Source organism: Poeciliopsis prolifica, unplaced genomic scaffold (assembly GCF_027474105.1).
Source record: "Poeciliopsis prolifica strain line A6 unplaced genomic scaffold, Auburn_PproV2 SCAFFOLD002, whole genome shotgun sequence".
NCBI lineage: Eukaryota > Metazoa > Chordata > Actinopteri > Cyprinodontiformes > Poeciliidae > Poeciliopsis > Poeciliopsis prolifica.
In genome coordinates, this window is record NW_026562377.1 from 14,117,854 (window position 1) to 14,129,584 (window position 11,731).

Here is an 11,731-nt window from a genome sequence, read left to right on the forward strand (position 1 = left end):
AGTTCAGTGTCATATTTTTAAGAAAAGATGGGTTTTCTTTGGAAAGTGTGTAAAAAAATACTTAGACTAACTTGAGCTTTATAAATAAAACCTGTAGTGTTCTTACAATCATACTTGATGAGATGCACAGAAACCTGATTAACCAGATTTATTCTTTTTTTTATTCAATTAAAATTTCTTTTTGAACACAATTCCTCTGCAATCGGTGCTTACAGTCTTCACTAACTCAAACTATGCAGGTGGGTTGTACTTCCCTGTATGCCTGAGCAGCTACACACACAGAGCTCAGAACGGTGCTGTATCCTGACTGTGTGAAGCAGAGCCCAGCTGAAACAAGCCCACCACTGTGGAAGGGCAGCAGCTAGAGTAACACATAGGAAACATGTCAAACAAAACAGTTTTGTTCTGCTGTAGCTTGATATAGGCTGCCTGGAGGGCTGTGAATGTCAGTTATGAGACTTTAAAGTTACCGTTAATGTTGCCAACAGGTCCACATTATGTTTATTATAAAGGTTTTGCTTGTTTATGTTTTAGCTCTGAGCCTCAGTGGCATTCTGAAATCCTCTCAGGTGAAATCCTCTCCACCTGCAGAGTGGAGTTAGCAAGCTTTAGCCAAAAACATTAACACATCAACTGTCAGCCAACTTAGTCTAAGCCAGATTTGTGAGCGTCTGAGGAGGATGTAGCTGCAGGGGAAATCAATTTAAAAGATGCATAGATATTGAGTGGCATGTGTGATTCATAGAGTGTAAATGCATAGTTTCTAGCAGGGGATTTGACAGGGTTTAGATTTCCAAATAAAGAGCTCCACCTGTGTGGCTTCGTTTTCTTCTGTTTTTCCTTCAATGTACCCTTGTCAGCATGTAAAGTGTTTATGTCCAGTCTGATTGTTTTCCCAGTTAAACAACAGCCTTTGAACCATCTGCTACTGCATTTATTACATACAACAGGAATAATTAAACTGTATTGGCAAACTTTTCCTCAAAAGTAAAAATAAAAATGTCCACAAAGATTCCGTTGCGGGTCAGAGTCCACAGGCCTCATCTGTCTATGACTGTGGCAGATGAGGGGGTGTTGTGCTGCTGACGTACACCTGCTCCACTGCTGCACTGTGCAGGTCCTCATTCTAGCGGCAGCGACCCGACAAAGAGAAGGAGGTAGCGTGTTTTGAAGATTTTTCACATTCGAGCTCGTTCTCTCTGCAGCCTGGAGTTGTATGTTCGGGACACAGTGTTCCAGGCGTCCATATATCTGTCCATGCACATGGCGATGCATTTCTGAGAGGGGGGAAAAAAAAGAAATAAAACAAGTGCAGCATCTTGTAAGAGAGATGTTTAAGTTCTGTTTTTAAAGGGAAAAGAAAGCCCTAAGATTTATGATCAATGCTGAATTCCTTTGACAGATATATATTGCAATGAATGTTGCTATTTGAAATGTTGTGCAGCACAAGTTGTTATGACAAAGAAAAGAAAAACGCTCAACTTATAATTAATTATTGCATTATTATGTATCAAATAAATTGAATCCGAGGTTTATTTCTCAGATTCCTTTTGTCTGACGGTCATGTCTGAAATTAAATGTTTCAGTGTAATGTCAGGAGTCAGTGCATTGACTTATTGTTAAAATGTATATTGAAAATAAGTCACAAGAAGTAGCAACATTAAATATGTGGCTATGTAATATATGATATCAGATAGTCATTACACATTGCATTACTTTATGTAATGTATAGTTACATTTTGCAACTACTTTAAAATCCTTCTAATGCTTAATTTAAAAAATACTTGTTAAAATGTGATATTCATAAGGCATCATTTAAAGAATGAACCTTGAACATAAACTACAAATTTGACGCTTTGAGATCTTAGTTAGCTTGCGCCATAAGCAGATACAGAAATAAATAAAAACAACAAAAAAAAAAATACACAAAGTTTATACAAACTTCTGAGTCGGTGAGGGGTGTAATAAAAGAAAAACTTTCTGAACTCATACCTGTTCAGAATTGTCCAATGAGCTTCCAGGCTTTCCTATACACTTCTTGAAGCATTTATCAGTCATTCTCTGAAGCATAAAAACAGTGGTCATTGTAACATTTTACAGGCGTTCGGAGTGGCTGTATCAAAAATACATGTGCAGTGGCAATCACACGTAACACACAGCTTAAATGTATCTTGTTAGCTTAGCATCAGAGACTCATTGGTTTACCTGTAGAAGCTCCTGAGCGTTAGCCACCGCGATTTGGACCTTAACCTGCTCCATGATGGTCCCGGCGTCCATTTTCCCGCCGGACCCTGCTGCTGAGAAATCTGACCCGAACCCGTCCATCTCTACCACTGTCCGGTTCAAAATAGATAAGTTATTACGCTGGTTTACGGCTTCACGTGCAGACTACAGCTGCTAGGCTTCAAACAGTTTCCAGTGCCCTTGACAGAAAGGAAGCCGCGAGACGTCATTTCCGTCAAAAAGAAATGTACTCTGCATCATGGGAAATTAAGTTCTGTAAATAGAGTTAAAGCAACGTTCCGCTTTTTGTAATTAAATATTTGTCTTATTTATACCTATCAGCTCTAAACAATAATCTTTATAACTGAAAAAAATAGTATATATTTTAAAAATATAAAAAAGAATATTAAAAAAAAAAAAAAAATATATATATATATATATATATATATATATATATATATATATGTATATATATATATATATATATATATATATATATATATATATATATATATATATATATATATATATATATATATATATATATATATATATATGATTGCTATGCTGTCTGATTGAATTTATTTCTAGGTTGAAACAATGTTTCCCTACCCTGGTCTATAAAGCACACTGCCCTGCCTGCTTTAGATCAACGGTCTTCAAATCCAGGCCTTGAGGGCTGAAGTCCTGCAACTTCTAGATGTGTCCCATGATCTAACACATATGAATCAAATGGCTGAATTATCTCCTCAGGATGCAGTCAAGTTCTCCATAGTCCTGCTGATGCTGCTGACTGCAGAGGTGTTTTATCACTTGAAACATCAGAAAACATTATAATATTCTTTAAAGATGGTGTTAAGAAGCAAAAAGGTTTTCTGTAATGTTTGAATTCTAGAATGTGTGTATATGATCCTTTGTCTGTGAGATATTTGTTACCTTTTGAGGGTGTCCTTGGAGTGGCCATCTTGGAACCCTGCTTAGGAAGAGGCTCGCCTCAATCCCAGCTCTTTCATAGAAGGAGCTGGGATGTATGGAGTTTGATTGGCTGGGGGTAAATTGAGATGGTGGGGATAACCAGTATATAGGTGGACTCTAGCAGAGACTGACTGGTGGGAAAGCTGCCATTTTGAACTGTGTTATGATGCTGGAGGCCTAATAAACCAGCTTTGTTTATTGTACAGCCAAGTTTGCTGATTTATTTCCTTCCACTCCACAGCTCCCAGTGTAACAGATGGTAAAGAACTATACTGAAAATAAATTAACAGGCAGTTCAAAGAAAAGTTTGGAAATTGTTCATAAATTCTTGATTTATATTGCTGAAGATGACTTTAATGATTCTAAAACTCAACATTTTTGTCAGTAAAGACTTCAAAGTGAAAATAATTTGTCTGTTAACAGTTTAATGATTATTGTTTGTGCAGTCAGAAGGTTTAATCTCTGGTAGTTATGAGTCCGTCTAAATCTCAAACCCTCATCGTGTTATTGGACATTTACCACAAGGTGGAGACACACTCCATACAGTCAAATCAGAGCAAAATAAAATCCTATTGAGCATTTTTCTACATGTTGTACAAACAAATACTGCTGTATTTTTCACAAAACATTGATATTTTTTATTGCTTGCTTAGGGATGCTACCTTTAATCAATAGACCTATTTCACGGCAAGTGTGTTTTAATTGAATATTTTTTGCAAAAGTCTAGACATTTAACTTTTTACATAGCATTACAACAATTAACATACAGAAATAATTTAGTCTGCAACACAAAATGGCCCTTGATAATTTGCCAAAACACAACAGTTGTTCCAGATTTGATTGACAGTTCCTATTAAAGTAAGAATCCCAGATGTGGTAGCACTTTGCTCTAGCGATTGCGCTCTACAATGATCCGCAGCCGAGCAATGGTCTGGGTCTCCTCTGTCTCTTTCTTGCTGAACTGACCAGGATGCCTAAATGTTGGAATGATGAGTTTGGCTCCAACTTCATGAAGGAGGTTTTGAATGAGGAAGTCTTTATCTGCCATGACTTCATCTCCCAGCTCAAGCAGAGGAAGGATTCCACTGACCTTCGTTATTTCTTTGTCGGAGATGCAGCCTGTGTACAACGCTGAAATAAATGTCACCAACCCACAGGGAGCAACTCCAATCAGCCCTTTCAGAGTGGTGTGGTTCTTGTAGGCAGAGAACGTTTCAGACTGTAAGTGAGGGATGATGGCGTTTCCAGAGCAACTTCTGTGCAGTCCAACATGACACGGACATTTGGAGAAAAACTTCAGAAATTTCTGAGGCATACTGGCTTTACCTTCTCATGACTAATCCACAAGTTGATGGAAGAGAACACAATGAAGAGGTAGTTGGCCCAGCTGATGGTCACTCGGCTGACAGTAGCTATACTGACTTGAAAACATGTCGGCAATGAGCTGCTCCTTCATGCCCACTGCTACCCTGAATGAGAACATCAGGAACTCATCAATCAGAGGCATGCAGCGGGCAGGGCTGGCTTCAGCACATGCTTCCTCTCCAAGTTTCTGTGCTCTGGTCCAGAACACCAGGCGTGATGCAGAGGGAGCAATGGACTCCCAGAAGATCCGGAACACACATTTAGATCTGGACATGAGAGGCACAGTAGCGGCTAAAAAGTGTGGCAGACAAATCCACTTTTTGAAGTCTGGCATCCAACTCCTTAATATACTGTAATCCAGAGCTTCATCAAGTGCACCTGTAAAACCACAAAATAAAATAGCAAAACATACGGTTAGCAATAAGTTTTAATTATATCTTTGAAACATTACTTCTGTGAAGATCAATACATGTTGTGAGTCGAAGCATGTATGTTTACAGCCATTGACTTAATCTCTCCACAAAATACATAATCACATAATATCATAATAATAATAATAATATAGCAACGATTATATTTTACTGAAATTCTCTTACATGGAAAAGATATACAATATACTATCTTTTACCTGCGGTGGATGTGCCGTCTAGTTGTGGTCCGCAGTAGCATCTTCAGCCTGGCTAGTTTCTGAGAGGACAAACTGCCGTTTCTTATCCCTCTCGAAAGCAGACTCTCTCATTGCCGGTGCAGTGACGTTATTCCAGGCAAACAGGGAAGGAACAGCTCCACTTCTAAGGCGGCTGGTGGTGGATCCGCTAACAAAATTCTCCGGTGTGAAGTGGCGGCTACATACGAAAGTACTCCCCGTCTTTATGCAAAACTCCGGACCTTTAATCTCTTCGGATCGCCTGGATCCACTGCCTCCGTTGGTCCGGGTCCGTCGGGAACGCATGATAAGGCTGTTTTCTTGCCCCACATGAACAACCAGGGACTGAACGAAAACAACTGCGCCGAGACTGAGCCATTTTCCAAGCCTTTTAATGCTAACAATATAGCCACCGGAAGTTGTCCAACCCTACATCCGCCCCGGCCCGCGCATGCGCACTACCGACCCGGCCCCGCGCATGCGCACAACCGACGCGGCCCCGCGCATGCGCACTACCGCCTCGGCCCCGCGCATGCGCATACTACCACCCCTGCCCCGCGCATGCGCAGTACCACCCCGGCCCCGCATGCGCAGTACGGCTTCAGCCCGCGCATGCGCACTACCGCCCCGGCCCCGCGCATGCGCACTACCGCCCCGGCCCCGCGCATGCGCACTACCGCCTCGGCCCGCGCATGCGCACTACCACCCCTGCCCGCGCATGCGCACTACCACCCCTGCCCGCGCATGCGCAGTACCACCCCGGCCCGCGCATGCGCAGTTACCGCTTCAGCCCCGCGCATGCGCACTACCGCCCCGGCCCCGCGCATGCGCACTACCACCTCGGCCCGCGCATGCGCACTACGCCCCTGCCCCGCGCATGCGCACTACCACCTCGGCCCGCGCATGCGCACTACCACCCCTGCCCCGCGCATGCGCAGTACCACCCCGGCCCGCGCATGCGCAGTACCCGCTTCAGCCCGCGCATGCGCACTACCGCCCCGGCCCCGCGCATGCGCACTACCACCTCGGCCCGCGCATGCGCACTACGCCCCTGCCCGCGCATGCGCACTACCACCTCGGCCCGCGCATGCGCACTACCGCCCCTGCCCCGCGCATGCGCACTACCGCCTCGGCCCGCGCATGCGCACTACCACCCCTGCCCCGCGCATGCGCAGTACCACCCGGCCCGCGCATGCGCAGTACCGCCCCGGCCCGCGCATGCGCACTACCGCCTCGGCCCGCGCATGCGCACTACCACCCCTGCCCCGCGCATGCGCAGTACCGCCCCGGCCCCCGCATGCGCAGTACCCCGCCTCGGCCCGCATGCGCACTACCACCCCTGCCCCGCGCATGCGCAGTACCACCTCGGCCGGCGCATGCGCAGTACCTCTTCAGCCCGCGCATGCGCACTACCGCCCCGACCTGGCGCATGCGCAGTACCGCCCAGGTCCCGCGCATGCGCAGTACCGCCCCTGCCCGGCGCATGCGCACTACCACCCCGACCCGCGCATGCGCAGTACCGCTTCAGCCCGCGCATGCGCACTACTACCGCCCCGGCCCCGCGCATGCGCACTACCCCCCCGCCTCGGCCCGCGCATGCGCACTACCACCCCTGCCCCGCGCATGCGCACTACCACCCCGCCCCGCGCATGCGCAGTACCACCCCGGCCCGCGCATGCGCATACCGCTTCAGCCCGCGCATGCGCACTACCGCCTCGGCCCGCGCATGCGCACTACCACCCCTGCCCCGCGCATGCGCAGTACCACCCCGGCCCGCGCATGCGCAGTACCGCTTCAGCCCGCGCATGCGCACTACCCCCGGCCCCGCGCATGCGCACTACCGCCCGCCTCGGCCCGCGCATGCACACTACCACCCCTGCCCCGCGCATGCGCAGTACCGCCCCGGCCCCGCGCATGCGCAGTACCCCCTCCCCCGCGCATGCGCACTACCACCCCTGCCCCGCGCATGCGCAGTACCTCCCCGGCCCGCGCATGCGCAGTACCGCTTCAGCCCGCGCATGCGCACTACCGCCCCGGCCCCGCGCATGCGCACTACCGCCTCGGCCCGCGCATGCGCAGTACCTCCCCGGCCGCGCATGCGCAGTACCGCTTCAGCCCGCGCATGCGCACTACCGCCCCGGCCCCGCGCATGCGCACTACCGCCTCGGCCCGCGCATGCGCACTACCACCCCTGCCCCGCGCATGCGCAGTACCCCCCCCCCCCGCGCATGCGCAGTACCGCCTCGGCCCGCGCATGCGCACTACCACCCCTGCCCCGCGCATGCGCAGTACTCCCCGGCCCGCGCATGCGCAGTACCGCTTCAGCCCGCGCATGCGCACTACCGCCCGGCCCCGCGCATGCGCACTCCCGCCTGGCCCGCGCATGCGCACTACCACCCCTGCCCCGCGCATGCGCACTACCACCCCTGCCCGCGCATGCGCAGTACCACCTCGGCCGGCGCATGCGCAGTACCTCTTCAGCCTGCGCATGCGCAGTACCGCTTCAGCCCGCGCATGCGCACTACCGCCTCGGCCCGCGCATGCGCACTACCACCCCTGCCCCGCGCATGCGCACTACCGCCTCGGCCCGCGCATGCGCACTACCACCCCTGCCCCGCGCATGCGCAGTACCACCCCGGCCCGCGCATGCGCAGTACCGCTTCAGCCCGCGCATGCGCACTACCGTCCCGGCCCCGCGCATGCGCACTACCGCCTCGGCCCGCGCATGCGCACTACCGCCCCGGCCCGCGCATGCGCACTACCGCCTCGGCCCGCGCATGCGCACTACCACCCGTGCCCCGCGCATGCGCACTACCACCCCTGCCCCGCGCATGCGCAGTACCACCCCGGCCCGCGCATGCGCAGTACCGCTTCGGCCCGCGCATGCGCACTACCGCCCCGACCTGGCGCATGCGCAGTACCGCCCAGGTCCCGCGCATGCGCAGTACCGCCCCTGCCCGGCGCATGCGCACTACCGCCCCGACCCGGCGCATGCGCATTACCGCCCCGGTCCCGCGCATGCGCACAACTGCCCGGTCCCGTGGGGCGGGGCGGGGCCTTTCCCACCTGTATCTGATAGTGCTGCGGCACTTCCTGTTTTGGTGACTGTAATTCAACTACTCTGAAAATGGCTCTCCTTCTCCGGTACTTTTCATCGTCCTTACTTAATTTGCCAGCCCTTTCTTTCGCTGATGCGGAGGAAATCTCAGCGGCTATTTCATCCACCAACAAACGTATGAAAGGATACAAGTTCTTCCACGAAAAATATATCCACCGCTATCAAGGTAAGAAAAGACGTAGCTTAGCGAGCTAACCGCTAGCTACAATATATGAACTACACAAACATCGTAATGAAGCTTAACTTAGTTTGCTAAATTACGTGGAATGTTGGAGACAAACATAATTTAAACTTATGTTTAAATTATGTTTAAACAAATTATGTTTAAACATAATTTTCTATTATATTCTGATTACGTTCTGAAATGTATTTGCCAGTACAGTTTGTGGAAAAACAGCATGCTAGGACTTAGTTATGAGATACTAGATGATGCTTGATGTTGAAACTGTGCTTTACTCCTGCATGCCTGCAGTGTCCAATATTGTCGAGGGACAGGTAGTTGTCAGAGCTAGATGCTTCAGATCCATGAAGACAAATGAGGAAAGGCAGAAGCTGCAGATTTGAAAGTCGGTTGGCTCTTGTTCTGTAGTTCGAGTTCCTGATCATATGTGACAGATGAAGAACTTCCACGTACGACTTCTGGACAACTCAGAGCTTTTTTCTAACATCTTCCTGTTCAGAGGGAACTATTTATTTTCTGTTTTTGTTGCGGTTGAATCAGTCTGTGTTTTTTCTGCTGTTGTTGAAGCTTTAAACTAGAATCTATTGTTCAAAGCTAAACATGCTATATGTATAAATGTGTTACTAAAACATTTGTCTATTTTAGATATCACTGGGTGTTGGAAAAGAAAAGGCTGAATTACTGGTTTTTGCAATCATGTAGTTGCACTTCTTTAGCAGACTGCACACTACTACCAACTCCAGCTGCCAACTGTTCCTGCTGCACTGGCCTGCACAAGTGATTTACAAAGATGGCACAGACCAAGAACACAGGTAAGAAAAAAAGAGTGGAACTATGTCCTATGGGATGTGATATATAAATATACTAGATATACTAAATTATATACATTGCATATACTGTCATACACATATGGTCTTAAAATAACAGTACTATACTTATGTACACAATTTATTCCTCCTTTGATTGTGTAGCACTGCCATTTACGTTCCTTTCCCACCTGTATTTTTTAATTGCCATATAAAATTTGTTGTAATCTCAATATTACTTGTGTCAAATATAATTTCTCTCATAGTTTGTTTGGAATATTTCTTTTTTATTAGGCAATGGAAAAAAAACAGGCTCAACTGCTATCAATTAATTGGGTAAAAATCTAAACTGTGCCAAATCAGTCCCATTATGTCCTAACAAATTGCTCACTCATCCATTTATTTGTTCTTTAGTTTGACATCTTTCTGTGTATTTCTTGTAAGGGGAAACATCCTGAACCTGCCAGCAACATGGTGGTGCGGAAGCCCAAAACTACGGGGAAAAATCCTTTATCTTTGATTTGGGAAGACAATTAAACACCAATATTTCCACAATTCATTGAAGACTCTCTAAATATTCAACATTGTTTAATGATTGGAACCTTTTATTTGTTCATTGCTGAGACCTTGGGAGGGAAGACAACCCCTATAAAGACTCCTCGCCTTATGTTTCAGACGTTGACCTCAGTGGGAAGACCACCTGCCTTGAGTGAACAAACATGTGGTGCAGTGAGCCCTTTGGCAACAATAACGTAACGGTTACTGTTCTCCAAACGGACAGTGGTGAACTGAAGACCCCTCAGGGTATTAGGGGATAATTGTGGGGGGTCTGATGAGTGGCGGGCCTCTCTTTGAGTATTTAATGAACACTTACACAATGCTTGTATAGAGGAACAAGCACAGAGTCCACAGAAGGTTTTGGCTGGTGGAGGGGGAGGGTCATAGAGCAGCAAAATGAATTAACCCGAGATTATAATCATGAGTTCATTATTCTAATCTCTTTAAAATCTTAATCTCCTTCAGGCACACTTGTGTGTATGAAAGCATTTGGTTTAGTCAGCTTCCAGACAAGGCTCCAGTGAGCCCAGGCGGCCATGGTTATGAAAATATAAATTACAAGAGTATGTGGTTACTGATGTTGAGCTTTGAAGTTACACCCTGACTGTCGTTAGTCAGGGTGTAGGGACCTCCAAGTGTGAAGCAGTGCAATGCTTGCAGAATGAATCGTACCCCTTGTTTTTATTTATTTATTTTTTTAGATTTTGTCCTGCTGTAATTAGAAACAGCAATGTGTTTTGTAAGGATTTTATATGTTCGAATATGACAAAGTAGGGCATAATTATGAAGATAAATGATGTGTTTTGTTAAAAGGTTTTACAGATGAAGTACATCACTAAGTCTTATGAGGTCTGCTTCTATCAGCTTTGCACAAATTTGCCCATCTATTTGCAAAATAGCTTAAACTCAGTCACAGTTTAAGCTTTGGGATCCTTGAACATGTCTTGTCATAGATTCATAGCTGGATTTGACATGACAGTTTTTTTGCTGGATCACCTATACTGACTTCTGGCAAAAAGTAAAAGACTTTTGACTTTCTTTCAAAATTGATTTTCCTATGCCCACTTTTCCATAAATGGCAGATTTGGAGAGCTGTGGACCACTAGCTCCTCCAGAGTTAATGTTTATCATTTGACTTTACTTACTCTAGTTGAAATACTAACTGATGTCTCACTTTTAAGATTCTTATTCATATAGAAATGTCTCATAAAAATCACACTAAAATAGTGAGGATAGTGGTTGTAACTTTCGCATGATTCCATAATAATTTGACATGACCACCACTGAAATTGGGACCTATTATTGTGAAAACACTGAGAAGCAGAGTATGAAATAGGAGATTGCTGAAAAACAGACATGCTCTCATCCACACACACTGTGACAGCTGAGGAACAGCAGCAGCTTTGAAGCTTCAGAAGCAGCTGCTGAGTGACAGTAAGAGGGAGCGAGGAGCTCATAGAGGGGAAGGGGAAACCTGAGAAGTGTGGAATCTACTCTGCAAGTTGGGGTCCTGCTGCTGTGGGTCACTCAGTTTAGTGCAAAAAAAACAGGGTCTCCCAAAATGTATGTTCATTAAATAAGTAAATAATATATATGTGTATATATTTTGCTTTGAAGTGTATTATTGACTTGTCAAAACGTGAAAAACAGGTACTGCTAATGACACGAACAATGACTGTGCTCCTTCAGTAAACCATAGCAACAGGTTGCACAATAGAGGAACTGGCGCACCTAAATACAGCTTTTCTCTCATGACATTAAATACACTTGAGGACAAGTTCAGGCAAATCCCAACAGAGATAACTTTAATTTTTCAAATACCTAAAGATATCTGTCACTTAAAAATTCAGGGAAATCGG

At 46.8% G+C, this 11,731-nt stretch overlaps 1 protein-coding gene across 1 annotated transcript; it reads right to left on the minus strand.

The window, feature by feature from the left end:
* Nucleotides 1-138: 138 nt before the first annotated feature.
* Nucleotides 139-2,430, minus strand: timm13 (translocase of inner mitochondrial membrane 13 homolog (yeast)). Its single transcript, XM_055020273.1, has 3 exons — nucleotides 2,206-2,430; nucleotides 1,993-2,061; nucleotides 139-1,277 (listed from the first exon to the last, which is right to left on the minus strand). Exons 1-3 carry the CDS (start codon nucleotides 2,323-2,325, stop codon nucleotides 1,179-1,181), a joined length of 288 nt encoding a protein of 95 aa, XP_054876248.1. The 5' UTR covers nucleotides 2,326-2,430; the 3' UTR covers nucleotides 139-1,178.
* Between the last annotated feature and the right edge of the window lie 9,301 nt (nucleotides 2,431-11,731).

Excerpts from the sequence above, each read along its gene's own strand:
- timm13 (XM_055020273.1), bottom strand. The coding sequence starts at position 2,325 with ATGGACGGGTTCGGGTCAGATTTCTCAGCAGCAGGGTCCGGCGGGAAA. Across the intron at positions 2,062-2,205 it reads ACGCTCAGGAGCTTCTACAG|AGAATGACTGATAAATGCTT; the intron begins GTAAACCAATGA and ends TTTATGCTTCAG. Across the intron at positions 1,278-1,992 it reads CATTGGACAATTCTGAACAG|AAATGCATCGCCATGTGCAT; the intron begins GTATGAGTTCAG and ends CCCCCCTCTCAG.